The 26,625-nt window shown below is 40.7% G+C and overlaps 1 protein-coding gene across 1 annotated transcript; it reads left to right on the plus strand.

Annotated features, from left to right (window-relative positions):
- Positions 1-4,457: 4,457 nt before the first annotated feature.
- Positions 4,458-15,739, plus strand: LOC143612181 (ribonucleases P/MRP protein subunit POP1-like). The gene is made up of 10 exons (XM_077086222.1): positions 4,458-4,906; positions 11,503-11,596; positions 11,706-11,801; positions 11,906-12,103; positions 12,546-12,664; positions 12,766-13,116; positions 13,595-13,703; positions 14,121-14,665; positions 14,915-15,076; positions 15,541-15,739. Exons 1-10 carry the CDS (start codon positions 4,458-4,460, stop codon positions 15,737-15,739), a joined length of 2,322 nt encoding a protein of 773 aa, XP_076942337.1.
- Positions 15,740-26,625: the final 10,886 nt, after the last annotated feature.

Consider the following 26,625-nt stretch of genomic DNA (forward strand, 5'->3'; position numbering starts at 1 on the left):
GGAATTTGGCATCCCCCCCCCCCCCCTCCTATTTTTTTGTTAGGCTTTTCTTCCGTATAAGCCATAAATATTGGCCTTAGCTAGGGGTGACAATCTTGACTCAAACCCTTTTAAATGAGTCAATTTGAGTTATTTTAAAAGTTAAATAAGTTGGTTTGGGTAAAAGGTTTTAAATAAATGGGTCAAGATGAGTCATTTGAAATTCCATCCTTTTATTTTCGGGTCAAAATGGGTCGATAAGTTCAAAGAAATGGGTCGATGTGGGTTAGTGTCCTAAGGAATGTGACAGGTTTCGGAACGGGTTTTCGTACAAGACAGGTTTTGGCACGAAACGGTTTTCAGATCGGAACGGGTTCGGTTCAGGTTTCAAGTCAACACGAGTTTTCACCCGTGACGTGTTGGGTTTTGGTTTCTTTTGTTTCTTTCTGGTCGATTCCGGACACGTTTTTGTTCGTTTTTTCAGTTTTGTTTTTGTTCGGTTTGAATTCTTTTAGTTTCGTTTTGATTGATTTTTTCGATTTCGATTGATGTGGTCTGGTTTTGGCTTTTTGTTTCTTTATGTCATTTTCGTCGATTCTTTCGGTTTCGGTTCGATTCTAGATAATTTTTTTTATGGAACGAGGACAACGTATGAAACATTTTAGTGTTTTTACTTTTTTGTTTATGATTTATATTTTGAGTTATAATTTTTTTATTATTATTTTTGAATATTTTTTTGAGAGTTTTTAATCTTAATAGAAAACCCCACAAAAAAAATAATTAAAAAACCATAATTTAGAATATAAGTAAAAAAAAAAAAATCTAAAAAAACTAAAATGTTTCCGCCGTTATTCTCGTTCACAAAAAAAAAAAAAAAAAAAAAAAAAAAAAAAAAAAAAACCGGTTTGACCCTAACCTATTTTGACCCAAACCAAAACAACCTTTTTTTAATTGACTCGTTTTGACCCAAACTCATTTTGACTCATACTCGTTTTGACCCATGACTCATTTCAACCCATGACTCGTTCGACCCAACCAAACCCATTTGCCACCTCTAGCCTTATCCTTATGGCTTAATCTCAATTTGGCCTTATATGATTTTTCTATTTATTCTCAGTTTTCATATGATTTTTGTATTTTTATCCTCTCTTAGTAGAGTACACTGAAGTTAGGTATATATATCGTGCCATTTCCTTGGTGTGGAGTGATTCTTGTTTTGTTAAGTAAATTCCTACTGTTTATGCTCGAGCTCATCGAAAACAAGTTTTATTGGTGTCTCTCGCGTCTTACATGTATATACTCATTGTTCAATTATATTGAAGATTGCACAGTGCACACTACATTTTGTTAGTAGTAGGTCGGATTGCAACTTACATTTTGTTATGAGTTATATCGCAACTTCTGTTTTGTTCATGTTATATTTAAAGTTGATAATTTTTAACTATTAACAGATTATTACTTTGCTTGTGTCAAATGGCAAAAAAAATGTTGCATACGTAGAGTCCTTACACTAGTTAAACCTATAAAATCTCGCCGCATCACGCAGTGTGTATATATATACATGATACAAAATATGACTAACGTACTATTTAAAGTAACATCAATGGAGTGAAGTTATTTATTTAATATATTTAGAAAATACATAGGCCCTATCTTACACCCCTCCGTTTCGTGTTTGAAAATACGAATGTGAAACCGGATGCCACAACAAACGCCTGCCTCCAATGTTGTTGTCGTTCTCGGGCGCCACTAGAACCTTTACTTAATCTTAATGAGGAGCTACCGTTACAGACTTATTAGGCCCTGTTTGTTTATATATGAATGAAGGTATGATTCGGTCAGACACATGGATGCTTGGCTCCAAATGGTTCAGCACACATATGAATGATCCAGCCCTAAAATGTAGCTGAATGCTTCATAAGACACATACTACTCGTCGCGCGTTGCGGCGGCATCAAAACGTAAACTAACTTAAAATTATATCGTCCATAAAAACGCATTATGTTTGACAGACTCGTTTCCAAACAAAATTTACGTTGAAACATAGACCAAACGGAAACGTTACCCCAGTAATTTCCAAACATTTACCTTGCAGACCAAATTGGAGGGAAGCAGACCTTATACGGTCGAGACGGTAACGTTGACGTGACTAAGCAAAAAAAAGAAACATATAAAGTTACGAAGACTATTAACCCCATAAAAAGTGTAAAAGACGAAACAAAACACGAAAAAAAGAAGAACACCAACATAACCTAAGTACGTAAAAGAAACATACGAATTTGAGGCGAAACCCTTTTTGATATTAAACTACACTAACGTACTAAATTACGTAAAAAATGACTGAATTATAAGTAAAAAATGTATTACAAGGCCTAATATTTTAAGAAAATGTATATTAAATAAATGAAAACTAAAAAGAAAAAGAGTTTTTAAGGTTGTTAGAATAGAATAGAATAGAATAGAATACCCTTCACCCTACAATCAAAAACTTGCTTCACCACCGTCGCACAACCGCCTCCGCCGTATAACTGCCGTCGTCCTCTAATCGACTCTTTCTCCTTAACTTAAGGTATGTTATACTTGAGTCATTTATCTCCCAAAAATCAACTCTACATGGCAAAATTTGATTTGTAGATTTATGGGTTATTTTGGTTGGATAAACATATCAATGTATCACGTTTCTGATAATCAGTTAATTGGTTTGGATAAACTTATTATGTTTCTGATTTTTATTATTTACTATAAGTTTCATGCCGGCTGCAATAAAGGGTAAAGGAAAAATGGTTTATTGGTGGTAAGTTTTTGACTTTGGTAGAGATGGGCAAAATAGTCATCCTTAAAGTTGTTGACCAACCAAACAGTATTTATTGATTCAGCATCTAATGTACCAAACAGCCCATTAGTTTATAAGACCATCTCTAATGGTTACTTTTTCTAGGTTCAAACCAAGCCAAAAACTATCTAAACCATTGGAGTGATTGGTTCAAACAAAAAAACCAAGGTTTGAGGTTTTGTTTTCTAAACCAACAAAAACCAACCATTGTGGGCCCCAAACATCACATCTTTCGTTCCACTCACACACACACACATATATATATACCCATATTTATATTTATAAAATAATTAAAATATTATATATATACATATTTGTTATATTTATTTCAAAAATCATGTCTTTTTGTTTGTGTAATTTTTACGTAACGACTAGTTAACGGTTAAATTTTTAACGGCTAGATTTTTAAAGATTTTATTATCGATTTTACAACGCTTAATTTGATTTTATTATTTATTTTTAACGATTTTATTATCGATTTATTAATTGGCATTTTAAATTATGTAATTTTTTATGTTTATCTATTTGTTATATTTTAGTTAATCTACTTTTTTTTAAAATTTTATCAGATTGCTATTTATTTAAATAAAAATTATAAAAAATAAATATTATATAGTATTGTGAAATACTTATTTAAAATAAATTTAAAAGTAAGTGATGATGTGGATATTTGTGAAGATGTATTGTTGAAGTAAAAAGATGGTTTTTAAGAAAACGGCATCCATGAATTCTTCTATATTAAACCTAACTTTTTACTATTCTCATTATGCTTAGCTTATTTAGTCTCTAGTTAGGTTAATTATGTGATTTGGTTACTTGTTCTATCACTATTTGTTAAACGTGTATCTGTGAACCAAACATAGAATTACTAACGCCATGTTACAAGCTTCTAATTTAGTAATTTATATATATTTATCATGAATTTTTAAGTAAAGTTGTTAACTTTTTTTTTTTTTTTAATGTCCTCTTTTGATCTATGTTTCCAGTTTGATTCGTTTATGTTCCGGTCTCTGTTACGTTTTTTATTGTATTGTGATTGCCAACGTAGATTAGCCATTTTCTTCCTTGTCAACCCCGATCTTGGAGTTCGTAAAGAGCTTAAAAAAAAGTAGAATTGTATGTTGGTAGAAAGTTTAGTGTGCAGTTAGAATGATTAGAAACCAGTGTTATGATTTGACTTTCAATATTGGTGTTAAAATTCTTTAGGAATGATAATAATTACTTGACATTCAAGGCAAAGTTACAAATTGAAAAATGGTGGTGTTGAATTCGTTACCAAACTCTGTTAGAGCTTGTTACTAAACATAATCTATGGGAACGTTAATGGACTGGCATTAGTATGGGTATCACTGATCACATAATCACCTCATTGGAATTTGGAAAGAAAAAAGTAGAACTCGGTATCTATGTAGTTGATTAATCAATCGGCGATCCTAGGAATTTATTATGTGCTTATTGAGTTCTTGTTTTAGTACCATGTTTGACGAAGAAATGCTTCATTTGTAAGATAAAAAATTAAACAAGAAATAAGATATTGACATTCAGGATCGTCAACTGTTGTAACTCAATCTAAAAGTTCTCTTAATAGTTCGTTAACAAAATTCTTTTGTTTCATCTGACTATAGGTTACTGTCTTCTGACAACAATGGCTACTGATGGAAGCAAACAGCTCAAATCCCATGCAATACCACCAAGCGAGCTTCTTGTGCAGAAATTTGCCGAATCACGAGCTCCTGAACTTGATTCTCTCTACTCAACAATTGCCAGCCGGCTGAACAACGATTTTAAATCTCAGAGAAATAAGAGGAGAAGAACTACTGGCTTTGACAACCGGGGCTCTAAAACTAGATTTAGAAAAAAGCAAAAAATGGGATCTTTGAACCAAACAAAAAGTGATGGAAATTTAGAGAAAATTGTTAACAAGGCTCTCCCTCGTCACATTAGGCGTAAAAAAGAGCTTAACAAGAATCTTGAAAGTGGGTTTTGCATTTCTGGTGATGGGACAAAGAGGCTTAGAACACATGTTTGGCATGCAAAGCGGTTTACAATGATCAAGCGTTGGGGCTTCCACCTACCTCTTGGTTTGCATGGCAGGTAATGACTGTTTTATTTGGCCAAATGTACCTATGTGATACGAATGTTAATTATATCATGTAAAGAAAAGGTGTCAAAATGAGTAAGTCGGGATGGTTGGGCAACAACCAACTGGTCCGAAAAGGTAATACTATGTACGTGTTGAAATGAATCAGTTTGGGTTTACCCGGAACACTATTTGCTGAACAGTTAAGTTTGTTGAATGCTTAAATATGAGAGCAGAATGTATAACATTTCAAGTTTTCAGTAGTAATCTAATATTTTTTTAATATAATCTTTTAGGAGGTTTTATGCATTAAAATTACACTTTGGGCGACCTTCGACTCGTTTGTCACTTGACCCATTTTCTTTTAGCTAAAGTCTTATATTTTACCTTATTTGATTTGTTAGTGATTAAACACAGTCTGAATTGATCCATTTATATTAAATGGGCCGAAGATGCAATAGAGGGTTACGAAGATATGAATATTTGTATGTTGTTTATGTGTTTTCAGGGAGAGAACACTCGTAGCTGTCTGTGTAGGTATATCAAGTATAACATCTGTTTGCATGCATTCTTTATTTAGCACTTATAGAATACCAATGAAGGAAAAATATGGTTGGGCCTTTGTACAATTTAGTAAAATACATTTTGACCCACCATTGAGCCATACTATAGAAGTTACTTAGTTGGCCATTGTACCTATGTTAGTCCTCGTTAAAGGCAGATCTATTTAAAAGTTTCTGTCTTTAATTTGAAGGTGGGATAGCAGGTGTGAAGAGGTAGGTCCCAGCAGAGCCCAGTTGGACCCGCAAGACTCACCTTAAACAGGGACGTCTGCGCAGAGACCAACTGGATCCGCAGGACCAACCATGCTCAGAGACGTAACGTCCTTACGCGCAGTACGCAAGCTGGTCCCGCAGGAAATGCCTCCCAATGGTGAAGGACTCCGCCTGTCCCCGCAGCCTCGGATACAAGCCATTAGGGAAGGCCACCCGCGCAGCATGGCTACACGCACAAGGCACTTAACTCTCCCCAGTGTCACCTGAAGGAATGAGCAAAGGCGGGAGGGGGAAAACTCCCGCCTAAATGAGCCAGTCCGTATGATGGAGGATCTTTTGTGTGATACCTGACGAGGTACAGACAAAAGATCTGACCAAGAATGCGACAGCTCACTGACAGCAGCATGGCAGACAGCACGCCACAGCACTGTGACCAATAGCCGCCGCCTACCCACCAACTCCTGCCATACCACGTGCCTAGCCTGTAGTTGGCAGAAGAGGAAGAGTGCACGACACGCCTGCTCTGTGTCAGCCGCTACCTATCCACCACTCACAGGCAGGGCACGTGCATAGGTTACAGTTGGTAGCGTGTTGGGCCGGCTAAACCCCTTGGAAACCTACCTTCGGCTATAAATACCCCAATGGTATGATCATATCGGAGGACATTATCTTATCTCATCATATATACCTGATATCTGCTCTAGCAATCTCTTAATATACTTTTATATTTAAAGAGCAATCTAGTCTGATTCTCACGCCGGAGGGTGGTCACAAGGAGGAACCCCCCCCTTCTCAGTGACGAGCTCACGGTGTCTGTTTTGCAGGTTATCAGAAGAACCATCTTCCAAGGGTCCAACCCCTCGTGGGAAACAGCTCTCCAACCCCCAGGTTACCAGTAATCTGCCCGGGGTCTGGTTAGTGTTTCTTCATTGGCGCCATCCGTGCATAAAGCTAGAACTTCATTTTTCTCCAGTTTTTTCAAACTTCTAGAAAGATGGTTAAAGAAACTCCGGTAACCACAACCCCAGCTACTGGAGGGAATACAGGCAACACAGTTTTTACAAACACTACCCCGGTTACCCAAGCCGGGGCAAGTGAAGTAAATTTTACGAACACTACCCCAGTTACCCAAGCTGGGGCAAGTGCAGTAAATAATCGCCCACTGGGATTCACCGATACCCAGTTTAAAAAACGAACAAGACTCCCCCGACAAACTCTCGATGAAGTTAAGGCATGGGCGGAGGCACGACAAAAGGAATTCCAAGCTGAGTTGGACGAACGCTTGCGTTCCGTCCAACAGGCCGACGAATTCGAAGAATACTTGGACAATGACTCGGAGGAATCCGACTCCGACGCGAACCCTCGCCATAGGGCAAAAGGGAAGCGTAAGGAAACGGACTCCCAACCGAGAAGGCATTTTGGACAAGCCTTCAAACCAAAAAGCACAGGTGGAAGTTCACGAGACTTCTCCAAAACGTTCAGACCGAACGTTGCAAATGCGGGAACGTCCAAATTTGCAAGGGACATTGCGGAAGCAATTGCCCCAAAAAGTGCCAAACAAATGCCCAACATAGGCACTTATGATGGTATGTCCGACCCAGACGACCATTTGAACAGGTTCATAGCAGGGGCAACCGTCAGCAACTGGACGGAACCCACGTGGTGTTACATGTTTCAAATGACGCTGGTGGGGGCTGCTAGGGTTTGGTTTGATCGTTTACCGGTTAACCACATTTACGACTGGGCAGACTTCCAGCAGAAGTTTAGCCAACACTTCAGCCAGCAGCGAAAGTATACCGAGGAGCAATGGTCAATCCTCAAATGCATACGGGAAGAAGATGAATCTCTGCCAAACTTCATCACTCGCTTCAACTCAAAGAAGTTAAGTTTGGGCAATATCAGCGAGGATCTTGTTCGCGCAGCCTTCATCCAGGGCGCGCAGGACCCAGAGCTTATCCGCACCCTAACGGGTAAAGATGGAATGCCATCCACATGGGATGGCATCATGACAGCAGCCAAACGCTATGCGGAAACGGAGAAGCAACTGGGTAGAGACCTTCCGCAGAGCACAAACCTTTACACCCAGAGGACGAGAGAGGACAACGTCCTCACCGCCCGATTGAACAAAAAACGGAAGCAAGGCATTTGGCAGTCAAGGGTAAACTTTGACACCTCATCCGGCTTACAGCACCGATTGGGTGAAAGGGATAATGTAAAGCTGCACCGGAACTCCAGATGGACGCCACTTACCAAAAGCGTCACTGACATATTTGCTACTGAAGAGCTCCCATGGCCAAAGCCTCCAGTAATCCGACATCGTCATGATGCTGATCGGAGCAAGTACTGTGACTATCACAGAACAAAAGGCCACAACACTGAAGAATGCATAGACGTAAAAGACATGGTCGAAACATTCGTCAGAGATGGGACGCTCGCACACCTCGTGGCGAAATAAAAGCTAAGCAGGCAGGTGCGTGTGGAACCATGGCTGGGGTAAACATGAATAAAAAATCAGCTTCAATATGGAGACTACATGCTGCGTAAAGAACGAGATCCCGAAACAGGTGCGTGTCGGCTCGATGGCACTCCTGTCCCAACATGGAAGGGAGTTCAATTACACAGTTTGCATGTAATCAATTCCAATTTGTACAGAAAAGGCCAAGAGCCACTTCTAATGGAAATGATTCTCTTTCAAACGTCGAAGCTGATGATTTACATTTATACTTTTGTACACACTAATATGCCGGTTTTCACCGCATAATTACAAAAAACGTCATTGCATGGGAAGGCGGTCCTACCCGCACGAACCCAAAAAGCATGATAAACCTTCACGCAGGTCAGTTGAAGGGGAAAAAAGTTACCATATGAAAGTGCTGGTCTATCCGCATGAATCATTCGAGGGAACTGCACCAACCTATCAACAACCGCGCGTGGGACGGTTCAAAATTCTTAAGAGGAAAAGGTAAACCTATACGCAGGTCAGATATGGGTAAAATTATGCCATCCTACTAAGTGCAAGTGACGGGTCTACCCGCACAATCACGAAAGAGGAAGCAAAACTTCACACCTATTATCAGCCACGTTCAAAGGTTAACTTATCCTCAACAGGCAAACCTTCACGCAGGTCAGTTGAAGGAGAAGAGTTCAATTATTCCATTAAATGAAAGTGCCGGTCTATCCGCATGAATCATGAAAGGAAAATGAACACTAACCTATCAACAACCGCGCGTCGAACGGTTAAAACTATCCAACACTGGTGACGGCATTCACATTACGTGAAGTCGTTGCGTGGGAAGGCGGTCTTACCCGCACGAACCCAATAACGTGGCAAACCTTCACGCAGGTCAGTTGAAGGAGAAGAGTTCAATTATTCCATTAAATGAAAGTGCCGGTCTATCCGCATGAATCATGAAAGGAAAATGAACACTAACCTATCGACAACCGCGCGTCGAACGGTTCAAAACAAAATTCTTAAAAAGGTAAGAAAAACCTACACGCAGGTCAGGTATGGGTAAAGTTTTGCCATCCTACTAAGTGCAAGTGACGGTTCTACCCGCGCAATCACGAAAGAGGAAGCAAAACTTCACACCTGTTATCAACCACGTTCAAAGGTTAACTTATCCTCAAAAAGTAAGAAAAACCTACACGCAGGTTAGATAAAAGTTAAAGTTTAACCATCCTACCAAGTGCAAGTGACGGTTCTACCCGCACAATCACGAAGGAGGAAGCGAAACTTTAACCGCCTGAAAAAGCAACTGGAATGACCATGTTCTGTCACGTCGCCATAACTCCCTGCACGTTCTGACAGTCAGAAGAAACCGTCGCACGACGTTTCAGAGGTTTGGACTTATCTTTTCACCAACTCTTCGAATTTCAAAATTCAAAATTCGAAAATATTAAAAGGTAAGCGGGAAAATACCCCTTACCCCTTGGCAAGCAAGTAACCGTAAGACGGATGCGGGTACAGTGTAAAGGCAAAACCCTTCACATACCTAGCACCCGCAGGGAATTGAAGCCAAATAAACCTTGGCAAACAAATAACCGTACGACGGCTGCGGGTACAGTGTAAAGGCAAAACCCTTCACATACCTAACACCCGCAGGGAATTGAAGCCAAGAAAACCTTGGTGAACAAGTAACCGTAAGACGGATGCGGATACAGTGTTAAGGCAAAACCCTTCACATACCTAGCACCCGCAGGGAATTGAAGCCAAGTACCTCGGCAACCAAGTAACTATAAGACGGGTGCGGGTACAGTGTAAAGGCAAAACCCTTCGCATACCTAACACCCGCAGGGAATTGACGCCAGGAATACCTTGGAAGTAAAGTAACCGTAAGACGAGCACAGGTACAGTGTTAAGGCAAAACCCTTCACACACCTAGCGCTCCGCTGGGAATTGAAACCAAGAAGGATCTTCTGGGCAATGCTTGCAGAAACGGAAATAACATCCCCGCATAGCGGGAACGTCGAGAACTACGTTGTTTGAAGCTCCAAGATGGAATTGGTGGTCTTAACATAATTGATCACTATGTTCAAAACTACCAAAACCTCATGGAAAATACATACAACTGGGACTCAATGCTCCTGACTTGCGAGGAGGTTACAGACCTACCCGCATCATACCCAAAGACCAAGCAGGAAACTCGGGCATTTCTGCAAGTGACAAGGACTTCCGCGGAAAGAATCCCCATGGAAAACCTTACAAAACCCTTTTCAAAACCCTTTGCTCAAGTCCAAAAGTTCACCTCATTTTATTAAACACTCATGAGAAGAACATTGGACTGGGGGGACTTGAAGAGGTAGGTCCCAGCAGAGCCCAGTTGGACCCGCAAGACTCACCTTAAACAGGGACGTCTGCGCAGAGACCAACTGGATCCGCAGGACCAACCATGCTCAGAGACGTAACGTCCTTACGCGCAGTACGCAAGCTGGTCCCGCAGGAAATGCCTCCCAATGGTGAAGGACTCCGCCTGTCCCCGCAGCCTCGGATACAAGCCATTAGGGAAGGCCACCCGCGCAGCATGGCTACACGCACAAGGCACTTAACTCTCCCCAGTGTCACCTGAAGGAATGAGCAAAGGCGGGAGGGGGAAAACTCCCGCCTAAATGAGCCAGTCCGTATGATGGAGGATCTTTTGTGTGATACCTGACGAGGTACAGACAAAAGATCTGACCAAGAATGCGACAGCTCACTGACAGCAGCATGGCAGACAGCACGCCACAGCACTGTGACCAATAGCCGCCGCCTACCCACCAACTCCTGCCATACCACGTGCCTAGCCTGTAGTTGGCAGAAGAGGAAGAGTGCACGACACGCCTGCTCTGTGTCAGCCGCTACCTATCCACCACTCACAGGCAGGGCACGTGCATAGGTTACAGTTGGTAGCGTGTTGGGCCGGCTAAACCCCTTGGAAACCTACCTTCGGCTATAAATACCCCAATGGTATGATCATATCGGAGGACATTATCTTATCTCATCATATATACCTGATATCTGCTCTAGCAATCTCTTAATATACTTTTATATTTAAAGAGCAATCTAGTCTGATTCTCACGCCGGAGGGTGGTCACAAGGAGGAACCCCCCCCCCTTCTCAGTGACGAGCTCACGGTGTCTGTTTTGCAGGTTATCAGAAGAACCATCTTCCAAGGGTCCAACCCCTCGTGGGAAACAGCTCTCCAACCCCCAGGTTACCAGTAATCTGCCCGGGGTCTGGTTAGTGTTTCTTCAAGGTGAAACCGTAAAAGGTGAATAAATAAATGAGGTAGTCTCTATATTATCTTACTATGTAAAATCTTGCAGGGTATTAACAACTTATGGTTTGGTAAATGCAGAGGAAAAGGCTCGAGAGCACTCTTAAAATGGTTAAAAAATGGAACCGTTCATGATGCAAGCTATTATAGTGCTGTTCAACTGCAGGGCTCACAGGTTACTCTTTTTCTTTCCTTTTTGTTTTTCAATTATCTTCCGATGTGAAGCTTCATATGATTATATCTATATCGCCCATAGTGCTGATGGTTATTTTTTCTGTCTGCAGGATTCTTTGTTGTCGATTCTAAGCACCGTAACGTCACCTTTTCCTACACGAGATACAGAAAATGTACTTTCTGGTGCTATTAATGCTTCTTCAATGGTGGGTCGTTGTCTGTATACACATATATTCGTACAAGATTAATCTGTTTCTTGACTACTAACTAATAAGGCAATCTTTTGTCAATCTACTTGTGTATTTTGCAGCTTCATCATGCTGGAGTAATCAATTCACGCACAATTGCACCGGTTATTTATATGTGGAGACCCATTCAGCAGTTAATGGATGCTGAGTCAGAATGTGATCAACACAATGAGTTAAGACATGTATGGATATGGATACATGCTGCTGCATTAACTGAAGGTTACAATGCTTTAAAAAGTGCTTGTGAAAGTCAGGGTAAGGTAGAATTTGAGTTCTTCATTAATTTATTGAAATTTTAAGCAAGTTTTTTTTTTTTTTTTTTTTAACATTAATCTTGTGTGGAAATTGAATCCCATGTGTAATCTTTGCAACTGTTGGGTGGGAAACTGAAGGTCAAATTGGGTGGCTTTTTTGCGGGTCAACTTGGTTGGGTGGGATTAAACCTGCTTGTTCAAGTTTTCTTTATATATATATATTCATGTATATATATTGTGTCTACTATGATTCAGAAGTTACAATTTTAATTAATAAATTGAGTTAGGAGATCCAGTACCCTTTTAAGCTATTCTTTGTATTTGACCCGTTAGAGAGATATAACATGAGTTGACCAATTCATTAGTAAGTCTGTAAGTGGGCGAAAATTGCCCATATACTGTTTATAGATTGTTGTCAATGTCGTAATCATGCATATGCACATTTCAGGTGAATGAGGATTTTGCCTCGGTTCAATGTATTTCACTTGAGGGGCAATTTGGAACCTTGGAAGTGATGGGTTCAAAAGCACCTCAGCTTCTGCAAAAGATATTACATCCAGTTAGCAGGCGAGTAATCCAATATTCTAATGTTTTGATGCCATTAATTTTGAATGTGGTGTTTTTTATTTTAATGTAGCAGTTGCTTAATGTTGTTGATGTTCATGCAGCATGTCTGAGAAATTTTCTATTTTGAAAAACACTTCATTAATGGAAGCTGTTGAAGAAAACATCCCTTGTTCTGGAATAGTCCCTCTTACAGTTCATGATCCCCGTGCTTTGATTAAGGAAAACACGGAGTTTGACTCGAGTTATACCGATTTGTGGGATGCTGAAAAAGGGCTGTACTGTCCAGTAGAAGAAAGTCTTCTTTGCATGGAAAAACACCATCAACGTCTTCTGTCCTTCTATCTTACTGACAATAATCCGGCTGATGTTAATGCTTCAACCGGGATACGCTCTTCAAGAATTTGCCCTGTTATTCTTTTGAGAAGGAATAATCTAATGGATTCCGTTACAAGGTTTTTGAATTTAACAGAATATTCACAAGGCTACTTTGTTGATGAATAGCATTTAAAAATAGAGGTGCTAAAATGGGCAGGATGGGTAGGCGGGTTGGTTAATGGGTCAACAGTCGGGTTAGAAAGGAGTTAAGACTGACCTACAAACACTCATTTTTTTGTTCTTTTCTTTAACTTTTATGAATAATTAATTATAAATATGATTAATAGAACTATACAATATGCATGATAATATGTTTTTTGAAGTTAAATAATTGGAAGGTTATATGCATTTTGAATATGATTTCACTCGTTTGACCTGATTGGCCTATTACCTTGTTTACTATTTTTTCTGTTTATCCATTTGACCTATTAGAGACAAATTACATCCTGATTGATCATGTTAACCATTATTTATCCTCCCTACTCGATTGCCACCTAATGTAAATATATCCAAGATCCAAAGTTCTGACTGGTGCATTTTTTGATGATTTTTCAGGTGGTCCATTATACTTCCTTTGAGCTGGGTCAAAGCATTTTGGGTTCCTCTTGTCTCGATTGGTGCTCGGTCTATTGGTTTGAGAGAGAGGTCTTGGGTTTCTTGTGAAGTAAGTTACATGCATTTGCTTCTACACAACAATGAGGGACGAAACTTACGGGACACATCCCCCAGGGTCGGGTAATAGGTCTAAATAAAATGGGCCGGCTTCCCAGAAACGCTTTTATTTATCTTTTCTTGTGTTGTTTAAAGTTTAAACTAAGTATTAAATATATCACAAAATTAATTCAAGTTTCAAAATAAAAAATAAAAAAATCTACTTGGGTTTTTTGAACAAGCTTTTTGGGTACCTTTTAACCAATCAACCCATCTTCGTTTTTGTTTTTTTATTTTACCCATTTGACACTTTAAATACATAGTATAACCTGAGTTGATGGGTCATCGGTGACATGTCAAGATTGCCACCTCTACTTGGTACGCTTGATTTTTAAAAGTTCACTCTTTTTTAAAACTTCTACATTTGCAGGCAGGTATACCGACTTTTCCGTCTGAGTTTCCTGAATGTGATTCGTACTCTTCTTTAATGAAAGCTGAAGTGGCTGCCATGGATAAAGAAGCAGCTCTTTGTCCTGCTTCTATGAAACCATTTAGCATTCCCGTTCCGCCTCCATGGAATTGTGTTCGTCTTGCTTTCAAAATGGATCCCACCGAACCAGAAAACGCTCAAATATGTTCTAATGGACCAAATGCAGCTGCTGAACCGGCATTATCAGACAATGATATTGATGTAGCGAGGTCATCAAGAATGTTGTCTGATTTCTTGAATACTATAAATGGTGATCGTTTGCCTCTTTTCTCATGTTTTTCTGATGCGAGCACATGCTTATCTAGAATCATGAAGGATGAGAGAATACTCGATAATTGCCCAAATACGGATAGTTTTTTGGAAAACCGCTATAGAAAGGTGTGTTTTGTTAGAGTTATTCTTCATGCTTATAAAGAAGGTGCTATTGAGGATGGAGCTGTTGTTTGTGCGCCCAGTTTGGCTGATATAGAGCTTTGGATTTCAGGGTACTTAGTCAACTCTTTACCAGATGCCTCTTTATGTACATGAGTTTTTATTCGTTAGAAAAACCATATTGTGCTTATAAATTAAACGTATTTTAATAAGGCGATTTATGTGGTTTTAATAATTTAAGATCCACTTTGGGTGATTTTCTTAAACTCTTTATTAGGCTACATATCCTATATTATATTCCAATTTTAAGTGTAATTTCATTTTCTGTCACTAACTAGACGATAATTGGTGAATTTATGCAGTTCAAACAAGGGTGAGCTTCAAGTACCTCAGTCATCAATTGCAACATACTTTGTGAAACAAGATTCTGGTAAATGGGAATTTCAAGTGCCTGAAGATCCTGCGGCCATGGAGTCTAATAGATGGCCGATCGGTTTTGTCACTTCTGGATATGTTCAAGGAAGGTCAGTATAAATGTAATCCCTTTGCACCAAATCGCATTTGACTTTTTTGTCAAAATACATCGCTCATTAACAATAAGTTTTCAGCAAAGTACTAACAAAAATATTTATTTGCATGACTTATATACCATGTCTACATGTTCTTAGCAATACGGAATCGGTAATAAGTGATAAGTAGAGAATTTTGGTAATTGCCTAAATACTTAAATCTGTAGCTTTAGCTGTGATATAGAAGGTAATCGTGTTGTCGCATAACCGCCTCTTTCTCTCTTACTATATCTGGTCAGCCTTTGTACAAGTATTTCTGTGGTTCTCACGGTTCTCTACTTTAAATTACGTCATTTATAACTTCTTTCTGCTTAACCTACTTTTTATCTGGGAAACACTAGATATGGGAGGTTGCTTTTAACTTTTCATTGATTTCACTGACTTTTATGTTACTGAAGTTGACTTTTGTTGAGCTGCAGCAAGAAACCATCCGCTGGGGGTTTCTGTGATGCGGTCTTGCTGGCTCGTCTTAGACAAGAACAATGGAGTTCCGTGCCTTTGAAGCGAAGGAAGAAGGAAATATATGTTCTAACAAGAAATCTAAGATCAACGGCTTACAGACTTGCCCGTGCAAGCATCGTTCTCGAGCACCAACAAGAAGATTTAGATTACATTTGAAATCAGATCTGGGTTTATCAAGTGTTTTTTCATAAACTCAATAGGCTTTTTAGGGTTTGCTTTTGTTTCAGTTTTTCCTAGTTCAGATCAAGTTTGGCCTATTTTGTGGTCGTGACTGAACCGGCCAAAACCGGTTTCGCTCGATGGGTTCTACAGTTTGAGCTTATATTTTTCATGAATATGTATGTAAAAATTTTGTTTGGTTGTCAATATTTGACTTACAGAAACAAATTTTCAATGTTGTTTGACAGAAATTTTTCGGTTGGCACTCTAGTTCATAAACCATACCAAACCATATCCAACATGTCTTATGCTTTATATCTTATGGTGTCAAAGCACTTTACTCGCTTCAACCAAAAATAAAAAAAATGATTGTTTTAATTCATTTTCTCATCACTCTCTCTTTTGGTATTCTCTATTAAGAGCAGAATCAATAAAAACTTTTAAAGTAAGAGTAATGATAACCACATATGCACTTATACATAAAGTTAACATTATTTGGTGGAAGATATGAATAAAGATGATCATACAGTCTTATATATCATAATTTTTAACCAATAAGCTATCATCCGAAAGACTATCGGGAACTAGTAAAAAACTCCGGATACAAAACCAAACTGAGACCCGAGGGTCAATAGCTCAATATACACTAAAACTAACTAACAACATATAAAAGAAAAACCAACCATTTCTCCAAATCTAATACTATCATAATTAAGTTCATAACCTCGTCCATTAAGCTTCTATTTGAACATCTCTAGGCTAAGTTTGAACCAGTTCCATAAGTAAATCTAGTGCCCGGTCCATAACACCATAAGCCAACACATGCATGTTCCACAAACTGGGCAAGTGGTTTTCTCCATTAGCCATGAACCCATACAAGCTGCATGGGAAAAATGCTTACATTTTGGTAAAACCCTGCAACTATCACCAACCTTAATCACCCTCAAACACACCGCGCATGACTCGTAATTATCAGCAAAGTTGACATACCTATCTGTCGTCACAAGTTGTTTCGCTTCATCATCATCATCATCATCATCATCATCATCATCATCTTCTTCTTCTTCATTATCATCGTCATCATCAGTCTTCTCATCATCATCTTCATCTTCATTATCATCGTCATCATCAGCATTCAACTTAGAATAAAACCTTGGCAGCTTTCTTAACTCATCTTGTGACAATATAATTCTTTGCACCCCAACACAACTACTTACAGTGCTTTGTTCGGCCGTCTCATCATCACCTGCTAGCTCGTTGAGTAACGTAAAGAAAAGAGATTAATTACAAAGATTAAAACAGCAACAAGGATACACACAAACAGATCACCCATCTTGTACGTATTTGTTTTCTAAGTAACTGTAAATGCAAACTGGGAGATTATTAATTCATACAACATTTATATATTGCACCCACCCAGGTTTGATGTATTTAATATTTACACGTACATAAAAAGTTTTGTAACTAAGGATCAACAATGAACCTTAAAATGGTTTGAACCAATCATTATCACTGAACCATTTAATGAAGTAGCATGTGTAGTACGTGACTACAATATGTGTATGGAAGTAGCATTTAAAAATTGGTTCATCAAATGGTAATTAGCTAAACTTACATAAGTGATGGTGATGGAAGTAGCATGTAGTGACTACTGTTGGTTCAGGCCCTAGTCCACACACACAACTCACCCTCTCGTATGTATGTAATTATGTATATGTGAATATGAAGATAGAAAACTTCTATTCATTCGATGATAAAAAGTACAAACTAACTATTACAACTGCTCCCTATTTATAATAATAAACTATATCAAACACATGCGAAATTAAAAACCCACTATCTCCTATTTTTCTGGAACAAACCTATGACTTCCACTTCCAACAAACTCTGTCAACACAAGACTACTTTATCACACTCCATGGGTTGACTCGTGACCCGACTTGACCCGTACAAGACCCGTAACATCAAGATTAATTCCAACAACTACAATATATATGTATATGGAAGCTGGTACTTAGGTTCATTTTATATTAATTTTGAGAGCTAGGCACCCCCACATACGATATAACTAACAAACATACCCATCTAGGATGGGTGAGATGAGTCCAGACCGTACCTTTGACACTTAAGGAAAATATGAATCTTTCATGAGTTGTTTAAATCTATGTCAATATTCAAAATGATCGAGAATTGAACTTGTATCAACCTACTCATGATTTGACACAATCTATGTTAAGTAAGCTATATATTGTCATCGGGGTTTTGGTATAATGATAAAGACAAAATATTTTGAAACACATAAGTGCAAGTCTCACTTGTATAAGATTATAAAAAATTTTCATTTCATAAAACAAGTTAATTAAATGGGATTAAACAAAATACTTTAACCAACTTAAATGAAAACCATGACACATGGAATAGTTGTTGCAACTTATTCTGCTTTTAAAAATTTATTATTTTCATGAAAATATCTTGAATGTGTTTTCTCCTAGACAACCAATTATGGACCCGTACACGTTTCATAACCCTAATTTTTATTCATTTCTCTCCAACTCACTATTTGCGAATCACACCATTTTCAAATTATATTATTTTCATAACTGAAGATGATCTGTGCAACATATCCTAAAATTGGGTGTGTGCATACAGCCAGCAAGAATTCACTATGCAAGACATGGTCATGATGTTATCATCTGGAACATAATAACATGTACAACTTAATGCATCATATAACTTAAAAATAAGCCAATCATTGATTCAGTCTAAAAAAATCCTTTTCATTTGCATTGATCAATCTGCCTATTAGGAGGGAGGAATGGTCACTTGTGGGACTAAATCTATCCATACAACCATCCAATCTTCATGTAACACCTAGCACCCTCAAACTACCCATACAACTGCATGGGGTGGTCACTTGTGTGGGTAGTTTTAGCCCCACTTAATTAAAAAACTAGCCATTGGCACACATACACACACTTACCCATAAGAACTATCACAACTCACTGCAAGCTATCTGAGTCAAACAAAGCATTCACATTGATATCAACAAGCCTAACTAAGTCAAGCAAAGCATTCACATTGTTTTTTAATTTTTGCATACTCCTATTTATTTAGTTTATAATACTTGTCTTATCAAACTTTGGTTCACAAAACCACTACAATAGCAGCAAGTACACAAGCTAGACATTAACACTAGCACCAGCACCAGTTTCTTTCGATTGAACACAAATTTCAAAAATCTTCTTCTTTTGCTTCAAAGATTTAAGATGGTGTTGAATATCTTCATCGATCATTTACTAGCGGTTACCACTCCCTATCTTCAGGGTCAAGGTATCTCGATCACCTTATAACTCTCCAGACCTTCAAATCTTTTCTCTAGTTCTACCCAAATTGTTGCCAAACTCACGTGCTCCGAAATCTGTCTTTAATGGTAACTTGTTCGGTTTTATCTTCTTTTTCGGCAACGGATTCTTCCACTCTTTTTTCAGTTTCAGTCCTGGATTCCTTCATTATTTTTTAGTTTCAGGCATGGCATAGATATGAAGTTTTGGATCACGGAATTAAGGTATCAACTGGGCCATTGCTCTTGACATTACAAAAACGTTTGCCAACTTTCAAGTTAGTAGGTGAATGTGATGTTATTGTTGTTAACAATATATATCGATACGGTAGAAAGAGTGACATTTTCCAACAAAAGTAGGAAAAAGGGTTTGAGTGAAGATGTTGTTCCAAAAGAGTTTGGAAACATAGGCGGTGGTTTTGTTTTAAATGTGATTGAGAATCTAAAGGTACTAGATCCTCTAGTTATACTTACTTTGCTATTTATGTCATCTCACATTGAACAGTTTGTCTTTTGCAGAAAGTAGGGCTGGAGGTACTTTTGAAGCACAAAATCTAATTGCTCGTAGGCTTTAGGTATCTTTCCTTTCAAAAGATATGACTATATAGTGTTTTAAAGAATTCTTTTGTTTTTTTAACAGAAAACAACTAATCTTAAACCTACCGTGGAAAAAATAAAATAGGGGATGTCAAAAGCACGATGTAATATTTTAGCCATAACTTCTTAGAAAAGTCATAAAGTGTTTGGGTGGAGAAAAAAAAAATTGATAAGTCACAATTTATCAACCTATAATTTATTGGAAAAGTTTAAAGAGTTTGGAAATGGACTCCTAAACATGCCCTTCAGTCTTCTCTTCGTCTGGAAGGGTTCAGATCAATCAAATTTCACAGGTGAATTTCTATTTTTCAAGTTTACTCCTTTCTAGGGTTTTGTTATTTGAATTTGCTGCCAATCATGATCGATTCACTTTTGATTTTGATGTGCAAATAATTGGTCAAATAAAATTAACTAAAACCTATACTATACTAGACACTTCTAAGTTAAACCTAAAAATTCATAAACTAAACCACTAAACTAGGCAAGTGTACCTAACGTATGTAGTAAAGTCTAATAGAAGTACGGTATCGAACCCTAGAGATACTAATGGATAACAAAATCAAACTATGATTAACTAAGAACGCAAATAAATTTATGTTGGAAAAAATTTTGAGATATTTGTTTTAAAAAGTAAAATTAATATACTTTTAATTAACTAAACTAAACGACAAATCAAAGGACTTTATAGGTTGATTTAAGTTTAGGAAAGACGATACCTAGGATATGGTTCATGGTTGTAACTGACTTGACTTAGATTGGACTAGGTTTAGAAACGGAACTAGGATCGTAAGTACTAATTCAAAGGTCGTCCTAAGGATCCTAGATCATTATCTGGGTGTGACCGTTTGGATTTCCTAAGATTAGAATAAGCTCACTAGTTGGTAGATCCCCTTTCGGTTTCTCTACACAATGATTACATACCCTATGATTGGCTCCCCATTCGGTTCCACCGCTCCAATATATCCTAAGATACAAGGGGTGGTTTTCTAATGGTTTTATGACTCGAACGTACAAGGATTACTTAATTCCTAGGGAAATTTTCTTTCGAAACCTTTACACCTAAGACCTTGGTAAACTAGACACGCCGATTAGTCCTCACCTTTCGGGTCTCGAACTAAGCTAAACAAAGGATTCTACGAATATCCTAATTATAATTCCTTTGGTCACTACGTCTAGCAAACCATTCAAAAATCGCAACACACAGTCAATGACCTAGATGCATAACCATAACTGAAAGACATTAAACAACTTATATAAGGAACGATAATTAATCAATTCACAAAACCATGTATTCAATAACCCACGATAAAACCAAGAGAAAACCTTTTAGATAATCATTCACCCGTTTACATAAACCAAGATCCAAACTTTATCAAATTAAACACAACCAATCATCCATAACCTAGGTAACTAGAGAGTATTTAGCCTCTAAACATGATTAAAAACAGAAAACAAATCACGTTCAACATGTTCATAAGATCCAAACACAAACGGGTCGGATGGAAACTACCCGATTATGATGTCTTTAGCTCAAATCCTTTCTCCAAGATCCAAACCCTAACTCCAAAATATTATTGCAGTCCCAAATTCGTCCTAGATCAGCTTCTGCTTGAAGAATATAGCCCGAAATTGTTTAAATGGTCAAAACCTAAACACACCCGCACAGACCCGTAGGTGGCGGTACCATGGCGTGGTGGGGGTCAGGTGGCAGTACCACCACCTACTCCTATTACCAGCCACTTCGTGTCTTTTTACGTCCCGTTCTGTCTTTCGTCCTTTTTACGTGTTTACCTGAAAATGTGCAAAACTTAGTGCAAAGAATATTCCAAACATAATTATAATAAAAACAAAGTACGATTACGAATTTGAACAAAAAGACTCCAAAATCAAAAGGAAATGAGATGTGTTTTGCAACACATCAGATTTGTAGTGCTTGTAGTTGACTAATGTTCTTGTTGTTTACTCTTCCGTTTCAGTTTTAATTTCTAGGGCTTATCATGGTTCTTTGTTGACTAATTACTTGTCTAGGTGACTAGGACTGAAGAAACACTAATTGACCCCGGGCAGATTACGGATAATCTGGGGGTTAAATAGATGTTTCCCACGAGGGGTTAGATCCGGCAAAGATGGTTCTTCAGATGACCTGCAAAACAGACACCGCGAGCTCGTCACTGAGAAGGGGGGGTACCTCCTTGTGACCACCCTCCGGCGTGAGAATCAGACTAGATTGCTCTTGAATATGTGTATATTAAGAGAAATGACTAGAGCAGATATGATGGTATGAGATGAGATCATAATACCGTTCCAAGGTGTTGGAGTATTTATAGCCGAAGGTAGGTTTCCAAGCAGGTACAGCCGGCTGAATAGTATTCCTGTTCTGCCAACTGTGGGCTACGCACGTGCCATGCTGGTGGTTGGTGGGTAGGCAGCGGCTAATAGTGACCGGGCAGGCTGTGTACTATTCCTGTTCCACCAACTGCAGGCTATGCACGTCCTCCGACAGGTTGGTGAGTAGGCAGCGGCTGATAGTGACATACAGTACAAGAGCGTGCTGCTCGTCATACTGTTGTCAGTGAGTTGTCGTATCTTTGGTCAGATCTTTTGTCCATACCTCGTCAGGTACAGTACAAAAGATCCTCCAGTATCGTACGGACTGGCTCATTTGTGCGGGAGTGTTCCCGGCTTGCCCACTCCTTCTTCAGGTGACATTACTGAATTATTTAAGAGTTAAGTGCCTTGTGCGTGTAGCCTTGCTGCGCGGGTAGCCTTCCCTGATGGCTAGTATCCGTTGCTGCGGGAACAGGCGGAGTACGTCGACCATTAGGAGGCTTTTCTTGCGGGAACAGCTTGCGTACTGCGCGTAAGGACATCACGTCTCTGAGCATGGTGGGTCCTGCGGATCCAGTTGGTTTTTGCGCAGACGTCTCTCTTCAAGGTGAGTCTTACGAGTTTAGCCTTTGCGCAGACGTCCCTGTTGAAGGTGAGTCTTGCGGGTTCAACTGCGCAGACGTCCCTCTTTGAGGTGAGTCTTGCGGGTCCAACTGGGCTCTGCTGGGACCTACCTCTTCAAGTCCCCCCAGTCCAATGTTCTTCTCATGAATTGTTAATAAGTGAGGTGAACTTTTGGACTTAAGCAAAGGGTTTTGAAAAGGGTTTAGTTTTAAGGTTTTCCATGGGGATTCTTCCCGCGGAAGTCCTAATGTCACGTGCAGAAATTCCCGACTTTTCTGCTTGATCTTTGGGTATGATGCGGGTAGGTCTGTAACCTCCTCGCAAGTCAGGAGCGCTGAGTTCCACTTGTGTAGATTCTCCATGAGGTTTTGGTAGTTTTGAACATAGTGATCAATTATGTTTAAACAACCAATTCCATCTTGGAGTTTCAAACAATCTAGTTCTTGACGTTCCCGCTATGCGGGGATGTTATTCCCGTTTCCGCAAGCATGGCCCAGAAGATCCTTCTTGGTTTCAATTCCCTGCGGAGTGCTAGGTATGTGAAGGGTTTCGCCTTGACACTGTACCCGCACTCGTCTTATAGTTACTTGTTTGCCGAGGTATTCTTGGCTTCAATTCCCTGCGGGTGCTAAGTATGTGAAGGGTTTTGCCTTGACATTGTACCCGCACCCGTCTTATAGTTACTTGGTTGCCAAAGTAAGGGGTATAGTCCCGCTTACTTTTGAATCTTTTTGAATCTTTTTGAAATTCGAAGGGTTGGTGAAAGGATAAGAACAGTCCAAACTGTTGAAACGTCGTCCGACGGTTTCTTCTGACAGTGTCAGGACGTGTAGGAAGTTATGACGACGTGACAGTATATGGTCATTCCAGACGCTTTTTCAGGCGCGTAGGCGCGAGTTTTTGGGCACGTGGCCGCGAAGTTTACGGCACGCGTCCTTTCAACAGCTGTTGCCAGCTTGTTTTTTCCACGTGTCATAGTTTCATTGCACCAGCGTTTTCCTCTCTCTTCAGCATTAAATTCATCGGATTCATTGCGATGAGTATATAAAGGGAGGAGATGTTGCATCTCAACTCACAGTTTCACCTCTCTTCTTCTTCTAAACGATTTCCGGCGAATACTCTAACTTTTCTGTCGAGCATTCTCCTGAAATCGTTCTTGTTTACATCCCAGACATGTCTTCTCATGATCCTGAGGTTACTGTCGAGGAGTCCGATGTATACCTCGAGAATCCGTCGTCCACGTCGGACAAGGATGACAAGAGTACTGCTGGCGAGTGCCAGTGTGCTCTTCCGGTCGACCTCTATCAGTACGTCGTCAGGAAGTTCATTCTCGAGCCTTTCGAGCCTGAGTTTCCTGCACCTCATCAGACGGTGTACGATGCCCCCAAGGGCAAGATAGGGGTGTACGCTGCATTCTTCGTCTATGGGAATCTCAGGTTCCCATTGACGAAGTTTGTATACCGTGTTCTGGAGAGACACGGTGTGCATCTGACTGAGGTACACCCAATGGCGATCGCCAAGATCCGCCATTTCGAGTGGGTGTGTCTCATTCTGGGTGTGGAGCCCCATGTTGACCGCCTGATGACCTTCTATTCCTGGAGGTGCATCCAGGGGTGGTATACCTTGGTCAATCGGATCAAGGGTTTGAAGATCTGCGCTACCGAGCGCAGTCTTCGATCTTGGAAGCGGGAGTTCTTCTATATCTCCGCTCGCGTCGTCCCCATAGCGATGACGTTCAAGAACGGGAGAGCTCTCCCGAACCTTCACGCCTCCAACTACCAGGAGGCAGAATGGTTCTCCAAGGTTTCCCGGATCCAGTCTCCGGTTTACCGCTTTGCGGAATCCGGGATGGTGATGCTCGGGATGAGCCGGGTGTGGAAGGAGGCGTCACAGATTCCCATCGTCCTCGAATACGGTTTGAACTCTGTCCCTTACGGTATGCTTCATATTATCCGTTAATTTAGGGTTTTTGTTCTAACCGTTTTTTCTTTTTGTTTTCAGAGGGAAACGACTTGTAGTCTCTCCTGCAGCCGCGGAAGAGTGATGGTCCCGCTCGGATGGGTACTCGTGCTCTAGATGAGAACGAGTTGCCCATCCTTGAGCAAACGGCGGATCGGTTCGTGGAGGTCTACCCGCCAGGCCACGAGATCCTGAGCGCCAGGCGGCCAGGTAAAGAACTTTTTGACCCTCGCCCTCTCAATGCTCAAACCTCTGCGGGAATTCCTCTAATTTTGTCATCTTCTGATGAGGAATCCGCAGATGGTCCTTTCTTGGCGAGGAAGAAGAAGGCTGCCGGCGGGAAGGGCAAGGCGGAGGTTGCCTCCACTGCCGATCAGGGGAATCGGTCAGAGTCGGAGACCGAGAGTGAAGAGGTGGCGGGGAACCCTGGTGGTGATGAGACCACTGTTCCGGAGGTTGAGACAGCTGTCACCTCCGGGCAGCCTAGTACAACGACGGTGACCGGCGTGAAGAGGCCGGCTCCATCGGGTTCGTCCCCGCCTATTCGCACCTTCAAGCTCAAGAGGACTCGTAAGTGTAAACTTTAACTTTAACTTCATATCTTTCCGCCATTATATTTAAATATGTTTTCATGCAGGCGTGGATGCAACCGCATTCCAGGGTGGAGCGGGGAGGAGCACTTCTGGACCCATGACGGTAGGTTTGGTCAACCTACCCGAGGCGATGACCCAGGCGGCTGCGCCTGCTTCAAGTGTTGGTTCAGTTGCTCACTCGGTTGAGGCAACTGTTCCAACTGTGACGTCGTCTCCGCCGGCTGTCAGTGCCATATTCACTGATTCCTTCACTGAGCCGGCGGTGAGTTTTTCTGCGGGCTCTTCCGCAGCGGCGACCACGGTTGTGAGTTCACCTCCGTTGGTTCCTACGACGGCGGCTTCAACCGCGCCTCCGGCACCGGCGACCACCTCGCCCCCGGCCGGTTCAGCAGGTATGTTTGGGGTTGGGGCGTCTAGCCAATCTCTGCCTCCTTCCCATCTGCCTGACCTCTTGGATGGATATCCGTTAGGTTCGGGTGATGGGTTTGGCGGCTACAGGCCTGTCGTCGACCCTACAGGTGCGTAGGGTTATTTTGGCATGTTATGTTTTTTTTTATCATCTTTTCCTAACTGCCTTTTGTTTTGTAGTGTCGGATTCGAATGAAGTGTTTGTTCCGCGGTGGAACATCCGCCGGGGAACCACCCTTCGGACGGCTGTGGACTGCGTCGAGTGGGCGCGCCACACCGCCCCCAGTGGTGCACTGGGAGAAGCTATGTCAAGCTACCAGGAGGGTAGGCTGACAAACGAGCTTCAAATTCTCCTTGCCCGGATGCAGCCGCGCGTCGAGCTGCTTTGTCGTGAAAACGACAAGTTAAAAGCAGCTCGTATCCAAGAAGTAGCTCAGGCGCGGGCTGTCCGGGAGGAGAACAGGAGGCTCTCCGCCGTTGCTGCGGAGAAGGAGAAGGCCTTCAAGGCCCTTGAGGTTGAAGTTCAGGCCCGTCTCGAGGCCCGTTCCAAGGCTGCCCAAGCTGTTAACGAACAGCTTCGGTTGGCTAAGGAAACCGCTCGGAACGCAACTGAGAGGGTCACCAGGGTTGAAGCTGTTGCTGAGCCTCTACGCACCGAGAATGAGGAGCTCAAAGCCAAATTAGAGAGGCTCCAGCAGGCTCATGACGCCTTGGCCATGGAAGACGCCAAGAAGCTTCAAGAAATCTTGGACCAGAGGGGTATGCTTGACCATACTGAGCGTAAGCTAAAGGGCGTTGAAGAGGCTGCTGCTAAGGAAGTGTTGCTTGCCAACCTTAACAAAAGTGAAGCCGAACGCGCCCGTAACCAAGCTCAAGCTGCCCTCCAGGAGGCTCTGGTTACCAAGGAATGGCTTCTACGAGAAGCGTTGTCGCAGGTAAGCTTAGCTTCATAATGTCTTCACGCTTTTCTTTATACTTAGAAAATGTTTTGATACTTGTATTTTTGTTTTGTAGGTTGTGCATCGGGTCTTCAC

This window comes from Bidens hawaiensis, unplaced genomic scaffold, assembly GCF_021521415.1.
Source record: "Bidens hawaiensis isolate Kalapana, Puna unplaced genomic scaffold, B.hawaiensis_p1.1 tig00033836_1, whole genome shotgun sequence".
Lineage (NCBI taxonomy): Eukaryota > Viridiplantae > Streptophyta > Magnoliopsida > Asterales > Asteraceae > Bidens > Bidens hawaiensis.

What these genes read in the sequence shown, in the direction of transcription:
- LOC143612181 (XM_077086222.1), top strand. Translation starts at nt 4,458, where the DNA reads ATGGCTACTGATGGAAGCAAACAGCTCAAATCCCATGCAATACCACCA. An exon ending in CTATTAATGCTTCTTCAATG is followed by an intron (nt 11,802 to 11,905) that starts GTGGGTCGTTGT and finishes TGTATTTTGCAG; the next exon opens with CTTCATCATGCTGGAGTAAT. An exon ending in ATAGAGCTTTGGATTTCAGG is followed by an intron (nt 14,666 to 14,914) that starts GTACTTAGTCAA and finishes GAATTTATGCAG; the next exon opens with TTCAAACAAGGGTGAGCTTC.